This window comes from Lutra lutra, chromosome 18 (genome assembly GCF_902655055.1).
Source record: "Lutra lutra chromosome 18, mLutLut1.2, whole genome shotgun sequence".
Taxonomy (NCBI): domain Eukaryota; kingdom Metazoa; phylum Chordata; class Mammalia; order Carnivora; family Mustelidae; genus Lutra; species Lutra lutra.
The window spans coordinates 224,381-243,597 of NC_062295.1; the positions used below are offsets into that span (position 1 = coordinate 224,381).

The following is a 19,217-nucleotide window of genomic DNA, read 5'->3' on the forward strand; positions in this document are numbered from 1 at the left end:
GTTGGCCGGGCTTCTGGAAGAGGTGGGGGACCCTCTACCCGCCCAGTCGGAAATGGGGCTCCTAGGACTTCCTGCACGGCCTCTGAGTGCAGCTTGGGTTTAAGGATCCCTCCGTGGTCACCCTGGTTCAAGTCAGGGACCCGGCGTGGGGACACAGGTGCGCTCCCTCGGGACAGGCAGGGGTCCCTGAGCACCCGTGTCCTCCAAGGGCAGCTGCAGGCGGCAGGAGTCTGGCCAGTGGCAGGGGGGTGGTGCTTTGGGGAGACAGAGCTTTGGGACCCCCATGCGGAGGCCGGTGGTGTAGGGAGGCCCCCCTGAACTACCTGTGCCTCTGGACGGGAGAAGCCGGTCTCCCAGCTGCACAGACGCCTGCGGCTCGGGAGCCCTCTGCCAGGTGCAGGACCCCGGTCGCTGTGGAAGCTGCTGCCCGGCCCACGGCGTCAGACCAGCAGGACTGCGGCAGCGCCCCTCGGCCTCCCAGGGCCCACCCTGCAGGTCCTGAGACCACAGGCCGGAGCTCGAGCGGCGCCTGGGAGATGCCCGCGCTGCCGGGCACTGTACACCCTGGAGCTGCGGACGCGGCAGCCATCCTGCGGCCCCTCCGGGGCTCTGCACCCAGCCGGGCTTCCTGCGCCCCAGGCCTCAGTTGGCCAGGCACGCTGTGCTCAACGCCAGGAGTCTCCTGTCTCCCGTGACCTCCCGGGACTCCGTGTCTAGACTCCCCCGGAGCACCCTTGTCCGGCTGGAGCACAGACGACGTTGCCTGCCGTCTCCTCTGAAGACCTCCGGGGCTACAGCCCCAGTCCAGCCTGGAAGTTGGGTCCCTCCTCTGCCTTGGATCCACCACATGACACTCTCCGTGACCAGCGCCTCAGATCCCCCAACTTCCCCCAGTTCTGCCACCACTGCCCAGCTCACACATGCCTCACACCACGTGACCACGTGGCTCACGCACACCACACCTGCCTCGTGCCTACCGTGTGCCTCACATGCACACCATGTGCCTCACACACCGCCTGCCTCACGCCTACCGTGTGCCTCACACACCGCCTGCCTCACGCCTACCGTGTGCCTCACATGCACACCGTGTGCCTCACACACCGCCTGCCTCACGCCTACCGTGTGCCTCACATGCACACCGTGTGCCTCACACACCGCCTGCCTCACGCCTGCCACGTGCTTCTCACACCACACACGCCTCATGTGCCTCTCGCATCACACACGCCTCACTCGTGCATACCACTGCAACCACATTCCACAATTCGGACAACAGGGTGGACTCAAGAGTGAGGGCCAAGGGTCTTTTATTTCCGGGTCGGGTATGGGTGGGAGTAGGATGGGTGCCTCCCCCGGCCTGACAAGAGCTGCACCCCAAGAGACCAGCTACACCTCCCCCCGGGTCTGGCATGCCCCCTTTCCCCAAGGAGTCCACCTGCCCTGGCACAGTCCTGTCCTGGCTGTGAACAGGGACTGGCTGTCCCAGGTGAGGCACTGGAGTCAGTTCTGCCTCACACGCGAGGCTCCAGGGGAGCCCCAGCCTCGGGACACCCACTGGAGGTGTCCCCGTGGGAGGAGGTCTGGGACGTGCACAATGATGGCCACAGTGTGGGCAAGACCCATGAGGGCGGGCTGGAAGGCTGAGCATGGCTCCAGCGGAACTGGGGATGTGCTGTGGGGTCCCTGCAGGGTCACACCGGGCAGGATGCTATGGGTCCATCTGCCCATAAGTGTCACCTGCTGGAGGCCACCTGCCATCCCGCCAGCAGACCACAGAATGCCAGGGGCTTCATGTGGCCGGCCCCGCTTGGCCCCCCTCATCCTCCCTTCGTCCAGGTTACCCGAGCTCAGGGACACCTCTTCCCAGGAATCAGCCCCTGGACCAGCCCCTTCTGGGGAGGAGAAGGCTTGACAAGGGAGAAGGTGAGAGCCCAAGAGCCCCATGGGCACGGGGGCAAGGCCGGGCCCTCTGGGCACTAGGGGACGCCCATGCCAAGGGTCTCGAGAGCTGCCAGAACCCCAGGCCAGCAGTGAGGATGGCCACTTCCCTCTCCTGCAATCTGCCCACCTAGGTGCCCCCGTCACCACACTCAGGGCCACCGGCCGCGGTCACAGGCTCCCCAGAGGGGGCGGCAGGAAGGAGAGCAGGGCTGGGGTTTGCATGTGGCGGTTTACGCATAAACGGGAACACCCTGTGGACGAGAGGGGACCTGAGCACGGGGCAGCCGTGAGGGTCCCGCCCATTTCACTGCCCGGGCACAGGGCACAGCCAGGCTCACCGTCTCTTGGCCTCTGAGGGAACCACGGCTTCTGCCAGCAGGTCTCTGTAGGCGGCGGACTTCAGGAACCTCGGGTAGGAGTCCTGCGAGAGAGGGCATTCCGCCAGCTTCCGCTGGGCTCCCGCCTGGCACTACTGGGCCCCTGCCAGCCCCAGAGCACCCCCAGGGGACGGCGCTGGAGGCAGCCATCCCAGACCTGCCCCAACCTGGTCAGACAGATGCAGGAACACCTGTGACTCCGGGCCGGTGGCCCATTAACCGCAGAAGGTAGGCGGGGGCCCGGCACCCACGCACGGAGGACTGAACTACGGGACCCCAAGTAGGAAACCCCAAGGAGGGCCTCCCCGGGTTCTCAATGCACCCACAAGTGGGAGGGCAAGGAAACGGAGCAAAATAAAACACAAGGTTGAGGGGCACCTGGTGGCTCACTGGGTTAAAGCCTCTGCCTTTGGCTCAGGTCATGATCTCAGGGTTCTGGGATCGAGCCCCGCATCGGGCTCTCTGCTCAGCAGGGAGCCTGCTCCCCCCCCCCCTGCCTGCTTCTCTGCCTACTTGTGATCTCTGTCTGTCAAATAAATGAATAAAAACTTAAAAAAAAAAAAGGGTAACAATCATTTAAAAAAAAAAAAACAAGGTCAAGAAAAACCATATGGTATCCAATAAAGAGAAAGCTGTGAACCTCCTTGTTTATATTTTTAAAAAAATACAAATTTTAAGCAGTTAATTTCAGTAGGAAGACGAAGAAAGACTGGGACAGAACTAGATGTATTTGAAATGTACCTTCTTTACAGATTGGATTTTAGACCCGTGTAGATGCTTCGCATAATCACAAAAGGAAACAACGAACCATCAGTTCCTGAACATGGAAGGTAAAGCGGGACGAGCGTGCATCTGGGCGGTGACACCACCCTGAGCACAGGTAAGGCATCGGAGCCATCCACAGGGCATCCCCAGGAGGGGACACACACGGGACCCGGCGAAGCACATAACCATCGTGCGCGGGTTTACGGCGCACGGGAGTGCGGGGTCGTCCGGCCAGGACACCGGGGGAGAGGGAGGAGACCGAGTGCGTCACTACACCCACGCTGCTGGGAACCAAGACGTCCAGTAGGTTAGTGAAAAGACGACGGAAGCCTGCGCCCAGGAGCTCTGCACGCCTGAATCTGAATGAGCCATGCCTGTGGGAGCCCGTGTTCAGCCGAGAACCCTGTACTTCTGGTTCTGTTCACTGAAGCGCCTGGATGCGATCTGGGTGACCGCGAATACGCCCAGCAGGTCGAGATTTCTAAAGAGCCTAGAAGAGGGGCCAGGGCCGCCCGTGGGAACGGCGCAGGGAGGCCTGGGCAAGCCACTGCAGGTCTCGGAACACATCAAGAGCCTCAAAGGCCAACAGGGGTCGGGGTGGGGGGCTCCGCACAGCAAGGCAGAGGGAGAACCACGGTGAAAAAACACCATCCGGCGAGAGCGTGGATGGACCGTGGTGTGAAAACCACCTCCCACTCACTGGCCCCCGGCAGGTGGGGCGACTCCAGGTCACGGCTGAAAAGTGGAGAAGGAATCACGCATTGACTGTGCCTCCCCTGGGGGACCGTGGGCAAGGCGCAGGCGAGGGGACACGCCTCCGCGACGCACGCCAGCTCACCAACAGAGGCAGGGGCAGCAGCTCCTCACCCAGGCCAGCCACCGTCGGGCGGCTCGCGTCCCCAAACGGGAGGCGGCCGGGCCCCACGTACATCCTGATGAGGACATGCCAAACACCACCTCTGAAGAAACCAAAGACGGTACAACTAACAGTGAACCTGATCCAGTCTGAGACATCACCACCCACGTCCAGGAAGCGAGGCCACAGAGTCCCTCCAAAGACACGCAAGAGCCCCACTGGTAGGACCCAGATGTGAGGCATGACAGGACAAAGGGCGGCCTAAAGTCCAAGGGGCCAGCAGGACAACCAGAGGGACCGGCTGCACAGGCTACGCTACTGGCGACAGGGCCTCAGGAGTGGCCGCTCACCGAGGAGCAGCGTCCCCAGCAGCCGGGAAGGGCAGGGAACGTGACCGGCCCCCCAGAGCCTCCAGACGGAGCCAGCACACCCACACCATGACCTTCGCCCCAGGAGACCCGGCGGGGACGCCTGACCGGCACGCTGTGACGGAACCAGATGGTGCTGTCCTAAGGCCCTGGGTTTGTGGTGACATGTTACAGGGACGATCGGACGCCAAGCAGAGACTGTTCAGACCCTAACCAGCTCTTCGAGGACACGAACCAAATACCCTGTGTTCAGTGTGTGATGCTGACACCTGGGTCCCGCTGGAAGGGGAAGGACAGGTCCGTGTCCTTTAGGGGATCCTGACCACACACTGAGACAGGAAGTCTGGAAATGGTACAACAGTGACGGGCTCGGGGCCGGCAGGCAGGGGTGGATGAGGGTCCGGGGCCGGCAGGCAGGGGTGGATGAGGGTCCGGGGCCGGCAGGCAGGGGTGGATGAGGGTCCGGACGGGCCCCAAGCTGACCGGTTTGGAAGTCAGGCAGCAGGATTCACCATGTCACTGTGTCTGCTTTACATCTGGAATCTTCCATGTTATGACACTTATAAAAATCAGAAGCAGACCTCTCGGTCGGCCCGCGGGACCTCAGTCTGCAGGTGTCTGCTCGACAGCAGCTGGGGCCAGGGAGCAGGGCTCCGGCGGCCGCCCTTGCTCACCTTCTTCATCAGCATGTAGATGTGCAGCTGGGCCTCGTCCAGCACGTAGCGGTGGGGCTGCCGCAGGCCCTCCAGGGTCCGCATCCATCGTCCGACTGTCGATGTTGACCCAGCGGGCAGCACCGGGGGCCAGGAACTGCCTGTGTTGGCGCAACGGGGGCGTGCGAGGAGACAGGCCCGAGGCTGCGGGCCCCGCACACCCGCCATCCCCGCCCCGCAGCACTCACTGGTATATGGCATCCACCGCGGCGCGGACCTGGGCCTGCCCTCCACGGCGCAGCTCCTCGCACGCCTCCCAGAAGCTGAGGTTCTCAGCTGGAAGGCCACGAGCCCAGTGAGGCCCACCCGAGCGGTGGCCGGGCCTGGCAGAAACCCGGAGGGGCCTCGAGCAGGGCACAGAACTTCTCACCACTGAACTCGGTCCCGAGGAAGTCCATGAAATGGGCCCGTCCCACAGGATCTTCCAAGAGCTCCTGGAAGCTGAAAGCCCATCGCTCCACACGGAGCTTCGTGGGCACAGCCACACTGTGGGGACAGGCGGGGGCTGGTGAGGAACACAAGGACTGTGCCGGCGGGACGGCAGGGCCCCCTGGCCGCCACCCCCTGGGCTCACCTGGGTGCATTGAGGGTCCAGTAGGTGTCATCGTCGGTGACCCAGGGGTTGCTGGGCAGGCAGCCTGACATCATGGGGTCGTGTGGCCCACGCTGGCTGCTGAACTTCAGGTACCTGGGGGTGGGGGTCCGGTCCAGGGGCCGTGCTGGGGGAGGCCATGGGGACCAGGGCCATAGAGGGAGGTCTGCACTCCGGGCCCCCCAGCCCACTCACGCCTCCAGGCAGACAGACGACTTCACCCGGCCCTGGTCAGGGCCTTCCTGCAGCCTACCATCTAGGACGTGAGGCCCATGAGGTGGGGCCCGGGCTGCGGGTCAGCCAGCCCAGGCCCCTCCCTCCCACCCACCCCAGAACTTACCTCCTGCTTGTAGAACTCTGTGTTCTTGGTCTGGAGGGGCCAAAGGGGCTGTAGTTAGAAGGTGGGCCCTGTGGGGATCAACCACCCACCCTGGGTTCATGAGTCATCTTTGGGTGGTGGAGAATGGCTCAAGCCCCCTGTCTTGCCCCGTGAAGACCCCTCCTCTAATGGAGGGTCTGGCTTTCCAAGAAGCATCTGGGGCTTCGAGATAAGGTTTCCAGAATGTCCCATGGAGCCCACAGGTTGTCGAAGTCACCTTATAGTCCCCAATTGTCCCTACTTCCTATTTTTCTAATGTATCTAGGTCATTTTGTTTAAAACCAGCAGATACATGAGAGATCCAGCCGCATGATCACAGTGGGGGACTCCATCTTGCTAACTCGCGCTCAAAGTCATCCCATCATGTTCAGAGCTCAGAGCCCGCCTGCCACAACCTCAGGGCCAGGTGGACGGGCTGACCCTGCCCAACACCCACACAACCGTCAGGATGCCTGGGATGTCCAGTGCTGGTCTTGGCTCTCTTTGGCCGACCTTATCATGAGGACATTCCAAACCCGTGACCGTGAACTACAACTTCAAAGGAAAAGTTTTATCTGTAAGGCACTGGGTATTGTGTATTTTGCGCTTTGTGAGATTGGAACAGAGACCTGCTACCAGGTCTGAACACGTCTGTCCAGAGGCCATCGGAGGCCTTGGAGGGAGGTGGCTGGCTCAGCCCAGGCCCCTCAGGCCCATCCATGGCTCTGTGGGGTGTGTCTCCAACTCCCCGAGACCCTGAGGCTATCCCAGCCAGGGAAGAGCTCCTACCCTTCCCAGAGCCCCATCACACTTACAGACACCCACCGTAGCAGGTTGGGGAGACAAGAGGTGAGGGTCAGCAGAGACCTGGAAGCGGGGGTGCAGGCAAGGGCGCATGATGCCAGGAGCAGAGCAGGGCCTCTGGGTGTCAGGGTCAGCCCCCGCATAGGGTGGGGAGACATGTATGCAGGGGTGGAGGGGTGCGGCCTGGGGGCACGTGGGCAGGGCCTCACCATCTGCACTCCCCCAGCAGTGGAGGAGCTGCGCTCTGGACCCTGCTCCAGGACACTGGGGACACCCGGCTGCAGAGGAAGGCCGAGATGTGGTGTGGGTCCAAGCCAGGTGGGCTGCCGAGACCCACCTCAGCCTTGGGTTTCTGCCCCCAGCTCCCCCATCAACTCTGCACCCATACGTCATTCTGTAACGTGGAAACCAGCCATCGGAGAAGGGCAGAGTCTGAGCCCCCTCCCTACCCGTCCCACCCCCACAGGGACCTCCCCTCAGGCCAGCTCACCTCCCCGCTGTGCTCCTGACTGCTCACACCACAAGCCAAACCATCCCTCTTCTTTCTTCTTTAAAGTAGGCTGGACGCCCAGTGGGGCTCCAACTCATGACCGGAGACCCAGAGCTACACTCTCCTAACCGTGCCGGCCAGGCACCCCTCTCACCGCCCGTCTTGGGGCAGTCATGTGCCCTGCAGCTGGCCGTCCCGTCCTCCAACACGTGTGCTGGGCTGGCCCCCCCTCAAGGACGGCCCTTATGCCTGCTGACCTGGAGGCTCCAGCTGCCATTCCCAGGGCCCTCCACTTGGACCCTCAGCCACAGACAGCCTGGGGGCCACGTCCACTCCACCCTCCTGCCCCCGCACCCCCCACCTAGCGCTCAGGCGGAAGATGACCCATCACTTTCCCAGAGACAGCCCCACCCTAACCCACACATACACAACCCACGTGAGCTACTGGGCCCATGCGGGGCTCGCTCTTTTCTTCCCCGTGGATTTATCCCACAGGAACTTCCCCTCGTGGTAGCTGGGACTGCCCCACCCAGCAGGGGGATTGCAAACCTCCCGCCCAGACCATAGTTCTGGGGAAGGCCTAACTGCAGGCCAGCACCCCCAGAAGTTCCTGGCCTGTGACCCCAGCCCCTCAGTGCTGTCAATAAGCCTGGCCCCACTTTGCCCCCGCCCTTACACCTCAAAGAAACTGGTTTCTTGGGGCGCCTGGGTGGCTCAGTGGGTTAAAGCCTCTGCCTTCCACTCAGGTCATGGTCTCAGGGTCCTGGGATCGGCCCCGCATCGGGCTCTCTGCTCAGCAGGGAGCCTGCTTCCCCCCCCTCTCTCTGCCTGCCTCTCTGCCTGCTTGTGATCTCTCTGTCAAATAAATAAATAAAAATCTTAAAAAAAAAAAAAAGGAAAGAAAGAAACTGGTTTCCTGTGGTGTGTGGACTGGCCCTGTGATTGGTTCTGATGGGTCCCAGAACTAGAACTTTCTGCTGGGACCCCGAAAGCCACATCCTTACCACAGGCTCAAACTGTGGGTCCAGAGAGAACATGCGAGGGAAGCACACGGACTCCCAGCAAGACCCCACTGCTGTAGGAGGACGCCCCCCCGACACACACACACACACAAGGGGGCTCACCGGGGGCCTGTTCACCAGCCAGTATGTCTGCTCCTGGCACGCAATGACCAGCCTGTCCCCCTTCCTGCGCTGCTTAGCTGCCCTGGGGATGGAGGTGGAGGTGGAGGTGGAGGTGGCGGGCCGTGGCGCCCACAACAGCCCCTCCCACACCGCCCCCACCCTCAGGCCGAGCCGGGTGGGCAGCCAAGACTGGGCAGTGCCCCCTAGGCGCGAGCAGGGCAAACTCTTACCGCAGCTGCTCCCGAGCCTGCATCACCACCAGGTCCCACGTGTGGTTGATCTTCCGGTGTAGCTGGTCATAGTGTTCCTGGGGGATGTCGAGGGCGCCAGTGGGTAACCCTTCCCGTGCCCAGCTCAGGGGCGCAGACCAACCACCTCCCCACGGAGACATCTACGGATGACGTTTGTGTGTCTGCACTCTCCTGGGGCCTGGGCTGTGTGCTCGGGGCCAAGGGCAGGTCTTGGGTCCTCGGGCTGGACTCAGCAGGGGGCAGGGGGACCCACCTTCTCGTGCCCGACCAGGGCCCCCTGCTTTCGGATGTTCTTCTTTGTCAGGTAGATGGCTGGAAGGACAGGGGGACAGGCTGCAGGGGAGACCTCTCTGCCCCTTGTCTCTCGTGGCATCACTCGGGAGGGAGGGCAGCAAGGCTAGGAACTTGTCCCAGGTTAGCCCACTCCTCCACACTCACCGTAGTCCAGCTCAGCAGCTGGCCACACGGTGCTCGTCCAGAAATAGGGCGTCTGGTATGGTGCAGGACAGGGCATCTGGCACCTCCGGGGCCTTCCCCTCCCCAGCTGTGACCACCTTCCCCTATCCCTTGGGAAGGGACTGGGCTGGCCAGATGGTGCCTCAGAACCTGCCTGGATTCTCACAGACCACTGGCCATTTTCCCCAGCTGGAACCTTGCTCCACTCACTCCCTGGGGTCCGGGGCAGGCACTGCTTCCTTGACTGGCCTCTCAGAGTCCCCGCTGCCTGGTGGGGTGGACAGGGACTGCCCAAGCCACACATGTACTCAGTCCGTGCTGAAGACTGTGGGTGAGGACTGAGAGCAAAGCCTGCCTGGATCCCTGTTGTGGCCGCGGAGGCTGGGCAGGGGAGCTCCACGTGACTGGGGTTACACACCGAGATGCAAGGACCCTGTCCTCAGGCCCCACACAGGCTCCTTCATGAGCCAGGGCTTAAGGACCCTCAGGGAAACCACCAGAATCCTCCCCAGGTACTACACCCTTTATGGGGTACCTTCCAGGACTCGTGGGGAGGGGCGGTGGACCCAGGCCTGCGGTGACATCACCGCTTCCTCCTCCAATCCCAGTCCCCCCTCCCATGAGTCCCCTCTGTCTGGGCTGTTAGTCTGGGGCTCCCCCTTGCTCCCAGCGGCACCTGACCTGAAATCTGTAGGGCGTGTCGTCGGGCCGGAGCACGAGGCTGCGGGGCTCACGCAGAGGGTACAGATATCCGTGCTGCACTAGCAGAGTGCCCAGGTGCAGGGCCTCTGCAGGGGAGGGGAGCAGGGAGGCGGGCTCTGAGCCTCGAGAACCAAACTCCCCAGCGCACCTGGCTTGCCCTGACACCTGTGAGCCCTGACGAGGCCCAGCCGAGGCCATCAGCACAGCGACCCCAGGGCAGGGGGCAGTGGGCAGGGCGAGCAAGGGGCTGACCCCTTACCCTCCTCTGAGATGCAGTACTTCCGGATCAGCCACGCCACGACGTCGCCGCCTGCACAGCAGAGATTGGCATGGGGCAGGGGGGGGCCGCGGCGGGGAGCCCACCAACGCCCGCCCGGCGGCGCCTCACCTGCCGCGGTGTGAGGGATGACGGTGATGAACAGGCGCTGGCTCCGCGTCTTCACGCCCTGGTCGGGGTCCTGCATGCTCACGACCACCCGCTCCATCTGGGCGAGGGGGCACCGGGGGGCGCTGCTCCGGAAGGGCTCCCCCACCCCCAGACCCGACTCCCCACAATGGGATCAGGTTGCTCAGGGAAGATTACCGCGCCACGGCGGCTTTGGGGCCGCGGCGGGCAGCGGGGGCGGGGGGAGGGGAGAAGGACAGGGCCACGCCCCCGGCGCCCCCTCCCGCGGCTCGACGCCCCGCCCCGCCGCACACAGCGCCGCGCCCCCAGCCCCGCGTCCACACTCGTGCACGCCCGCACCACCCCTGTCCCGCCGCTCCCCGCCCCGCATGCCGGGAAACCCGGGGAGCGGGGAGCGGGACCCGCACCTGGCACCCACCTTGCTGAGATGCGGCAGCTGCGCACCCTGCTGTCCGCCGGCCATGGCTGCCGAGCGCCAGATGGCGGGGGCGGGGGGTGGGGGGAGCCGTCCCTGCCCGCGCGCCAGCACGCCCCGCCCAGTCCCCGCCCCCGACTTCACGCCCGCCCCGTCGCCCGGCCGCGGCCCCGCCCCCCGCCCGGCGAGGTGGGCTCCCCCACCCCTGACCCTCGGCGGCCTTAGCCTCCGCGCCCGCACCGCCTGGCTCTGGGGTCTGGGAGGGTCTCCCCCGGCCCGTCAGGGGACACCGAGGCCCGTGTCCGTGGGAGGGGCCCGCCCCGGATGCTGCGGGCACTGTGAGGGAATCGGGCTCAGCGGGCCGGGGTGGGGGTGCTCAGAGACGGGAGGGTCTCGAGGAGAGGCTCCTGTGGGGCAGGTGGGGTCGGGGACAGCCGTGTAGGGTCCGCTGCTGCCTCGCACAGCCAGCCCACGGGGGCCCCTCGGGATGCGGCAACACTGGCGGCGGGGCGGGGCGGCGGGGTCAGGGCGAGGGGTCAGTCGGCCCAGGATGGTGTCCGCGACGGGGCGCCGCACGGCACAGACGTCAGTGCCTCCAGGCTGCTGCGACACCGGACGGCTGCGCGGGTTGCTGGCTGGGGGTCCGTGGAGGCCTGCGGGAAGGCGGTGGGGCGGAAAGCTCACTGCCCCACCCCTGCGCGGAGACCTGGGCAGGACTGCAGGGGACGGGGCAGAGACACGACAGATGCAGGAGCTCAGAGACTGTGGGAGAGGAGCTTTACTGCGGGGTGGGGGGTGGTCCCAGCTCCCAGTCCCCGCCCCCACATCCCACTACACTCGGGAGCCCCTGCAGCTTCCAGGCTCAGGGCCCAGTTCGGGCCTTTCTTCACCTACTCCAGCAGCTCGGCCACCACCAACCCAGAGCCCTGTTGCTGCCTTTTTTTTTTTTTTTTTTTAGATTTTTATTTATTTACTTATGCATTTGAGAACCAGCCAGAAAGAGCATGAGCGGGCAGAGGACAGGGAGAAGCCGGAGACCCACTGAGAGGCAGCCCCCAAAACGCAATCTCTATCCCAAGACCCTGAGATCATGACCTGAGTCAAAGGCAGCTGGTTCACCGACTCCACCCACCAGGTGCCCCTATTTTTAAGAAGTTCTAAAAGGTCTGTTTCTGCTCTTTTGAAGATAGAGTCCCCCTCCTCCCTCATGGGGTGCTGGGGACAGGGCAGGATAATTGGGATTGGCCTTTGGCCTACAGCCTTACACTGATCCATTTCCAGTGCTGACAAGGCCAGGTCCAGGATGAGCTGGGGCAGGGGTACGGGGGCAGGGGGGCGCGGGGGAGGGGGGGCGGGGACGGCTACCAGGGTACCCTCCTCCCTTAGATCCCAGCGAATTCCCAACTATCCCCACCACACAGGTACGGGTCAGGCTGGTCCCAGGCCTGACTGTCCTTTCTGGATGATTGGCTATCTACAGAAGCTGTATCGCCACCAGAGGCCATAGCTGTCCCCAGCCTCGACAAGTGGCTTCCCTGACCACCCCCAACCCCAGGGAAAGGGCAGCAGAAACGGGACTCCAGAATGGCCTGGGTCTCAGCTGGGCGAATCCTGCCCTGGGAAAGATTGTGGAGAGGTGGAACTCCAAGGGGGATAGTCTCCACACAAGCCTACATGTCCCCTAGCACCCATGCCCCTCCTCTGCAGAAATTTTGGGGGTGCAGGTGGGAGAATCAGAACGTGGTCCCCTGACTGGTCTCTGGTGGGAGAAGGGGGGCTTTGTCCAGGCTAGACACTCAGTGGCAAAGGAGCCAAGAGTGGACAGGGTTCTGTTTGTGAAACCAGGGTGGCAGGCGGACCCTCTCCCTTTTGTTTCAGGCAAAGGTGGGTATGATGCCGGGGTGTCCTCAGAAATTAGGGGGGCAGCAGAAGGGGTGTCCAGAAGAAGGGAGGACTCGGCTGGAGTTCTGCCTCCCCCATCCCCTCCACTCACACCTGTGAGCTTTCCCCAGCCTGACGCCCACCCCCGTTCCCTGCACCGGCCGCCCCCATCTGCCCACCCCAGGGTTGTTTAACCATCAAGACCAGAAGCGCCCTGTGTGCCCCTCTCTCAGCCCTCCACCCCCAGGATTCTGCTTTGGATTGGCGCCCTTTCCTCCTCAAGGGCGGGGGGCTTCATTACGGTCTGGGCTCTGGGCGCTTGCTCCGGCAGCCCAGTCCATAAACGGTACGGCCATGGCTGTGTGACTCCATGTTGCCTCTCACTGTGAGGGTGGGACCCTGGCCTCTGGGTGGGTGGACACAGGTCCCTCCGTGCGAACGCCTCTGGGACGCGCACTCCCCCGCCCCGCGCCTCCCCCAGCTGCCGGGGCTGGGCAGGCTCCGGGACAGCCCTCTGCCCAGACAGATGATCGGGTGGGGGCGGGGAGGGAGGGGAAACCGTGAAGCCCCAGGTGCGGCCTGTACCGCCTGCAGGTAACGAGAGCCCAGGGGCCTGGGGGAGGCGGGGAGCACCTGCTCCACTGGCGCCCCCGGCCCCCACCCGCCCCTCCCAGAGGGCTTCCCCGAGAATCCCCCAGACTCTCACGGGCGCCGTGGGGGTGGGGCCGCTCTGATGGACAGAGCGGGGTGCGGGCTGGGCCGGCGGCGGGGACCTTGACCGCGGCGGTCGTGCGGGCTTCTGCGGCGCCCGCGGCGGGGACGACCAGGTGCCGGCGCCGTGCGGACGACACGCGCGTCTCTGCGGGGCTGCGCGGGGTCCGCGGAGCGGCTGGGGGCGCGCGGCGCGGGCGCGGCGCTGGGCGCGGGGGGCGCTCCCGGCCGGGATGAGCTCACCGCAGTCGCGCCGGGGCTGAGCGCCGAGCCGGGCGGCGGCGGGGCGGGCGGCGGCTCCTCGGCGGCTCCGCGGCGGAGCGGGGCCGCGGGCCACCATGCTGGGCCTGGACGCATGTGAGCTGGGGGCGCAGCTGCTGGAGCTGCTCCGGCTGGCGCTGTGCGCCCGAGGTGAGCGGGCTGGGCTGGGGCCAGGGTGGCCACGTGGGCGGGGGTCTCGGGCGGGGAGGGGGGTGTCGGGGAGGCTTCAGCCTGGGGCGGGGGCTGGGCCTCCCCCCGCGGAAACTTTGGGGGCGCGCGTGGGGAAATCCTGGCGCGGTCCCCCTACTGGGCTCTGGCGGGGGTGGGGGGCTTCGTCCAGGCCAGACACTCGGGGGCAAAGGAGGCGAGAGTGGGCGGGTCTGTTTGTGAAGCCAGGGTGGCAGGGCGACCCTCTCCCCTTGGGAACCTGCCCCTGAGATCCCCTCTCCCTTGGGTGGGGCTGGAGCTCCTTCAGGGCGTGGGGTGATCCTTGAGAAGCCTGGAGCCCAGTGGGAAAGACCCTGTCCCAGAACTGTGGGAAGGGGCTTAGAGAGAGACCCCTGCCCCAGGGCACCATGGGAAGGGGCTGTGAGTCTGAATGCGCCCAGGGAGGTAGCCCCAGAGCACAAGCTGAGGGGTTTAGAGAGCACCACCCTGACGCCCCAGGAGCACCACTGGGAAGAACCCCTAGGACAGGGGAAGGCATAGGGGATGTGAAGAGGGTGTGTGAGCAGAGCCTCTGCTCTAGGGAAGACCTCGGAGGTCACCAGTCCACAATGGTGGCCTCCAGTCCGTGGGGCTAACCCCGTTTAGGGTCTTCCCCCGCACCCCCCCCCCCCATCTTTGGCCTCAGAGTCAGGGAGGAGCCCTAGGTGGATGGCTGGGCCAGAGAAGGCAGCTCTGCCTCAGGGATGTCACTTGGCTCCATCTCAGGAGCCTTCTGCACCCCCCACGGGCCTCCCTAAAGGGTTCGGGTGTGGGTGCCGCTCGGTCTCTCCCCAGCCCACCCCTGCCCCTGAGCGCACCCCCCTTCCCTGAGCCTCCATTGCTTCCTCTGAGTTCCTGTGGGCACTGAGAGGCACAGCTGGCCAGGGGGGCCTCCAGTTTGATGTGTGAATGCCGGGTCAGCCGCTGGCCTCCGTTCACGCACCTCCCCAACCCCCAGTCCTCCTGACCGACAAGGAGGGGAGACAGCTGCCCCCTGACGAGGCCCTGGACGAGGCTGTGCCCGAGTACCGGGCCCCGGGGAGGAAGAGCCTGCGAGAGATCCAGCAGCTGGACCCGGAGGATGAGAGCCTGGCTAAGTACAAGCAGGCACTGCTGGGGCCCCTGCCGCCGGTTGTGGGTATGCGCCGCCCAGGGCTTGGGGGGCCAAGGGGGAGGGAGGCACTCCGGTGACTTCCTGTCTCTCCTCAGACCTGAGCCTGCCCAACGTGCAGGTGACCAGGCTGACACTGATGTCGGAGCAGGCTCCGGGGCCCATCACCATGGACCTCACAGGTACTGCCCCCCATGGGGCTCCTGGGGCAGGGTCTCCGCTCTCCCAGGAGGTCCTTCCCTAGCTGCCCTTTCCCCGACAGGGGAGCTGGCCGTGCTGAGAAACCAGGTGTTTGTCCTGAAGGAGGGTGTTGATTACAGAGTGAAGATTACCTTCAAGGTGAGGGCAGCTGCCCTGGGGGACACCTGCCAGCACAAGGTCAGCCCCCCAGAGGGGCCCTAACACCCTCTGTCTCTCAGGTCAATAAGGAGATCGTCAGTGGCCTCAAGTGTCTGCACCACACCTACCGGCAGGGCCTGCGCGGTGAGGGCGGCGAGGAGGGGCTGCTGGGGGAGGGGGGCTGTGGGGAGGGGCAGATGGGGCAGAGGGTGGCCCTTGACGGCCTCCCCCTCTCCTAGTGGACAAAGCCGTGCACATGGTAGGCAGTTACGGCCCGCGTGCCCAGGAGTATGAGTTTGTGACCCCGCTGGAGGAGGTGCCCCGAGGAGCATTGGTGCGGGGTGCTTACGTGGTCACGTCCTTCTTCACCGATGACGACAGGACGGACCACCTGTCCTGGGAGTGGGGCCTCCACATCTGCCAAGACTGGAAGAGCTGAGCGCCCCCCACCCCAGAGACGGTCCTCCCACTTGGAGTCCTGCTTTTCCCCGCCCTCCGTCAGTGATCACACCCCCCGCCCACACCCTCTGCTCCGTCCTGGGACGCCCCCTCCCTGGGCTGGCACTGTGCCCTGAACAGTCCTATTAAAGTCGCCTTGTCTCAGTGCCCTGGGTGTCGCTTCTGTCTGCCTCCCTCCCCTGGGGGCGGGGTGGGGGGGGCCCCGCGGCCTTATCTTCCCAGGACTGGGACTGGGTGCCACGTGGCAGCTGCGGCTTGGCCCCCGGCCCCCTTATCTGCCCCCTGCCTCGTGGGCCCGGCACTGCCATGGACGGCCAGCTCCCGCTCGAGCTGCTGCTGCTGCTGTTGCTTGCGGCCTCCGGCCTGCGGGGACAGGGCCCGGGGCCAGGGGGGCCTGAGGAAGAGCCCCCTGAGGAGGTGGTCCCCGAGGAGGATGGGATCTTGGTGCTGAGCCAGCGCACCCTGGGCCTGGCCCTGCGGAAGTACCGCACCCTGCTGGTGCAGTTCTGTGAGTGCACCGGGCCCGTGGGCTGGGGGACCCACCAGGGCCGCCCAGGGTGTTCAGCTCCCCATCCTGTGGACTCACGAGAGGCTTCCCCAGTGAGCCCTCGGCGCCCACAGTGCTCCTGGAGCTCCACCAAAGGGCACGGGAAGCAAGGCCCGGGACTGAGCTGGCTGGGGGGAGGGGGTCCAGCTGGAGCGGGGGAGGGTGGGACTGGGAGGAGGTGCAGGTGCAGGGAGGCTCCTTGATCACGGCCCAGCTGCAGACTCTCTGCCAGGGCCGGAGAGCATCCAGGCCTTGTTTGCTTTTCGGTAGATGTTCACGAATTTCTCCACGTGGGCCATTCCCAGGTCGCAGGCGTCCACGAGCAGACAGGTGGCCAGGGTGCGGGCCTCAGGGAGCAGCAGCTGGAGGACTTTCCTCCGACACGCTGTCAGGATGGCGCTGGCCATGGCGCCCCAGGCCTGGGGCCTTGAGGAGCCCGGCTCTTGTGTGGAGGCTCAGATGGGCCCCCGAAGGAGGGAGGTGTGTGGACAGGAACGCTCCTGCCAGACATGACTGACCCCAAGGTCTCCCGGCTCTGGCTGGGCGGGAGCAGAGGAGCTAAGGCTGGGGCCTCGGAGGCCAGGGACACTTGTGACCCTCTCCCCCAGATGCCCCATGGTGTGGGCACTGCAAGGCCCTGGCCCCTGAGTACAGCAAGGCAGCTGCCATGATGGCGGCAGAGTCTGCCAAAGCCAGACTGGCCAAGGTGGACGGGACCGCCGAGATGGAGCTGACCCAGGAGTTCGCTGTGACGGAGTACCCCACGCTCAAGTTCTTCCGGGACGGGAACCGCACACCCAGAGGAGTACACTGGTACGGGCGGCAGGCAGGGGCGGGGGCGGGGCTGGGCTGGACCCGGGCTGAGCGGACGCTTCACAGGCCCCCGAGAGGCCGACGGCATCGCCGAGTGGCTGAGGCGGCGGCTGGGGCCCAGTGCCACCCAGCTGGAGGACGAGGAGGGCGCCCAGACCCTGATAGATGGCCAGGACGTCGTCGTCATCGGCTTTTTCCGAGTGAGCTGCTACCCCTGGGGTCTGGGCTGCAGGAGCGGGGCCCATGCTGCCAGCTGACCTCACAGCTTGGGCTCCTTAGGACCTACAAGACGAGGATGTGGCCACCTTCCTGGCCCTGGCCCAGGATGCCCTGGACATGACCTTTGGCCTTACTGACCAGCCAGAGCTCTTTCAGAAGTTTGGCCTCACCAAGGACACTGTGGTTCTTTTCAAGAAGGTGCGGCACGGGGCCAGGGTGGGTGTTGGGGGTCGGGGTTGTGGCTCCCGCTGACCTGGCCAGTGCTGTCCAGTTTGACGAGGGTCGGGCCGACTTCCCGGTGGACGAAGAGCTGGGCCTGGACCTGGGGGACCTGTCGCGGTTCCTCCTGGTGCACAGCATGCGCCTGGTCACGGAGTTCAACAGCCAGGCAAGTGGGGCAGTGGGAGCCGGCGCCGGGCTGGGGGCGCGGCCATGGGAGCCAGCCCCGTGAGCTCGGCCTGCCCCCACAGACGTCGCCCAAGATCTTCGCAGCCCGGATCCTCAACCACCTGCTGCTGTTCGTCAACCAGACACTGGCCCCGCACCGGGAGCTCCTGGCGGGCTTTAGGGAGGCAGCGCCCCCGTTCCGGGGACAGGTACTGGCTGGGCTGGGGGGCAGGGGCTAGGGCGGAGGGGGCCGCCCAGCACAGACTCCCTATTGGCAGGTGCTGTTTGTGGTGGTGGATGTGGGCGCCAGCAACGACCACGTGCTGCAGTACTTCGGTCTGAAGGCCGAGGAGGTCCCCACCCTGCGCTTCATCAACATGGAGACCACCAAGAAGTATGCGCCTGCGGCTGGCGGGTTGGTCACCGCGGCCTCTGTCACTGCCTTCTGCCACGCAGTCCTCGGTGGCCAGGTCAAGGTGGGCTGCTGAGCGGTCGCCCAGGGAGCAGGGGTGGGAGCAGCGGCTGTCAGAGAGACCCCCAGTGGAGCACCCGGCCCGCTTCCCCCCAGCCCTATCTCCTGAGCCAGGAGCTCCCCCCTGACTGGGATCAGCGGCCGGTCAAGACCCTCGTGGGCAAGAATTTTGAGCAGGTGGCTTTCGATGAAACCAAGAATGTGTTTATCAAGTTTTGTGAGTGTAGAAGGCGATGCGTGGTGGGCAGTGGGGGGGGAGGGGGGCCCTGCCGCTGCACCAACAAACCACTGCCTTAGACGCCCCGTGGTGCAGCCACTGCAAGGAAATGGCCGCGGCCTGGGAGGCCCTGGCTGAGAAGTACAAGGACCATGAGGACATCATCATCGCGGAGCTGGACGCCACTGCCAATGAGCTGGAGGCTTTCCCTGTGCACGGCTTCCCTACCCTCAAGTACTTCCCAGCGGGGCCGGGTCGGAAGGTGAGTCCAGACCCCGTCTTCCCAGGTCTGGAGCTTGGTGTGGGAGCTCCTCAGGCCGGGGACCAGACCGTGAGGCGGAGCCTCCAGCGGCAGGGCCTGGGGGCGGGGGGCAGAGGGCGGAGCCTCAGGTGGGCGGGGCCTGGATGATGGAGGTTTGGGGTGGGGTGCGGGCAGGCCTTGGGCTTAGGGGTAGGGCCTCGCTTGAGGGTGGAGCCTCCGGGGACGGGGGTGACGTCACCTGCCAGGGTAGGACAGGGTGGGTATTTTCTCCAGAACCTGGTGTCCCTCCTTAGGTGATTGAATACAAAAGCACTAGGGATCTGGAGACCTTCTCCAAGTTCCTGGACAACGGGGGCCAGCTGCCTGCCGAAGAGCCCACAGTCCCCGTTCCGGTGGGTGCCCCTGCCCCAGGGTTGCCCTTCTCTGCACCAGGCCGGCATGGGGCCCTGCGGTGGCCAGGGGCAGGGGTGAGCCAGGGCTGCAGCTTCCAGCCAGGCCTCTGTGACCCTTTCCAGGAGACAGTGCCCAACGCCAGCACGGAGCCCAAAGAGGAGCTGTAGCCGCCCCCACACTGCCGTCAAGCCCCCAGAGCAGAGCCCTGGAAGCCAGGCAGAGAATAAAGAGCTTTGGTCCCGGACTGTGTGTGTGGTTCCTGTGCACGTTGGGCTGCCGGGCCCTTGGGCTTGCCCAGTTAGCCTCCTGGTGCCCATTCTTTC

General features: G+C 65.1%; 4 protein-coding genes across 4 annotated transcripts; 3 read left to right on the forward strand and 1 right to left on the reverse strand.

The window, feature by feature from the left end:
• The first annotated feature begins 87 nt into the window (after positions 1-87).
• On the forward strand, positions 88-1,909 carry LOC125090628 (uncharacterized). Its single transcript, XM_047713477.1, has 2 exons — positions 88-1,688; positions 1,755-1,909. The coding sequence occupies exons 1-2, from the start codon at positions 848-850 to the stop codon at positions 1,907-1,909; spliced, it is 996 nt and encodes a 331-aa protein (XP_047569433.1). The 5' UTR covers positions 88-847.
• Positions 1,910-1,914: 5 nt separating this feature from the next.
• On the reverse strand, positions 1,915-10,714 carry RGS11 (regulator of G protein signaling 11). The gene is given in 18 exon segments (XM_047713484.1): positions 1,915-2,189; positions 2,277-2,359; positions 4,979-5,059; positions 5,061-5,118; positions 5,206-5,293; positions 5,388-5,503; positions 5,592-5,705; positions 5,805-5,865; positions 5,946-5,979; positions 6,981-7,049; positions 8,386-8,467; positions 8,616-8,692; positions 8,890-8,948; positions 9,075-9,126; positions 9,774-9,880; positions 10,054-10,104; positions 10,183-10,279; positions 10,619-10,714. Coding segments are annotated over 18 exon segments (1,398 nt in total). The 5' UTR covers positions 10,664-10,714; the 3' UTR covers positions 1,915-2,065.
• Positions 10,715-13,123: 2,409 nt separating this feature from the next.
• ARHGDIG (Rho GDP dissociation inhibitor gamma) lies at positions 13,124-15,732 on the forward strand. The gene is made up of 6 exons (XM_047714592.1): positions 13,124-13,618; positions 14,634-14,813; positions 14,885-14,968; positions 15,049-15,125; positions 15,206-15,269; positions 15,365-15,732. Exons 1-6 carry the CDS (start codon positions 13,546-13,548, stop codon positions 15,562-15,564), a joined length of 678 nt encoding a protein of 225 aa, XP_047570548.1. The 5' UTR covers positions 13,124-13,545; the 3' UTR covers positions 15,565-15,732.
• Positions 15,733-15,781: 49 nt separating this feature from the next.
• Positions 15,782-19,136, forward strand: PDIA2 (protein disulfide isomerase family A member 2). Its single transcript, XM_047714591.1, is given in 12 exon segments — positions 15,782-16,092; positions 16,740-16,923; positions 16,925-16,944; positions 17,011-17,142; positions 17,222-17,361; positions 17,435-17,551; positions 17,634-17,759; positions 17,829-18,026; positions 18,119-18,239; positions 18,320-18,501; positions 18,795-18,893; positions 19,017-19,136. Coding segments are annotated over 12 exon segments (1,566 nt in total). The 5' UTR covers positions 15,782-15,890; the 3' UTR covers positions 19,062-19,136.
• Positions 19,137-19,217: the final 81 nt, after the last annotated feature.

Coding starts and splice junctions, on each gene's coding strand:
- LOC125090628 (XM_047713477.1), top strand. CDS start 848: ATGACACTCTCCGTGACCAGCGCCTCAGATCCCCCAACTTCCCCCAGT. Junction 1,689..1,754: donor GCTGTGGGGTCCCTGCAGGG/TCACACCGGGCA, acceptor GGCCACCTGCCA/TCCCGCCAGCAGACCACAGA.
- ARHGDIG (XM_047714592.1), top strand. CDS start 13,546: ATGCTGGGCCTGGACGCATGTGAGCTGGGGGCGCAGCTGCTGGAGCTG. Junction 13,619..14,633: donor GCTGGCGCTGTGCGCCCGAG/GTGAGCGGGCTG, acceptor CCCAACCCCCAG/TCCTCCTGACCGACAAGGAG. Junction 15,126..15,205: donor GAGTGAAGATTACCTTCAAG/GTGAGGGCAGCT, acceptor TCTGTCTCTCAG/GTCAATAAGGAGATCGTCAG.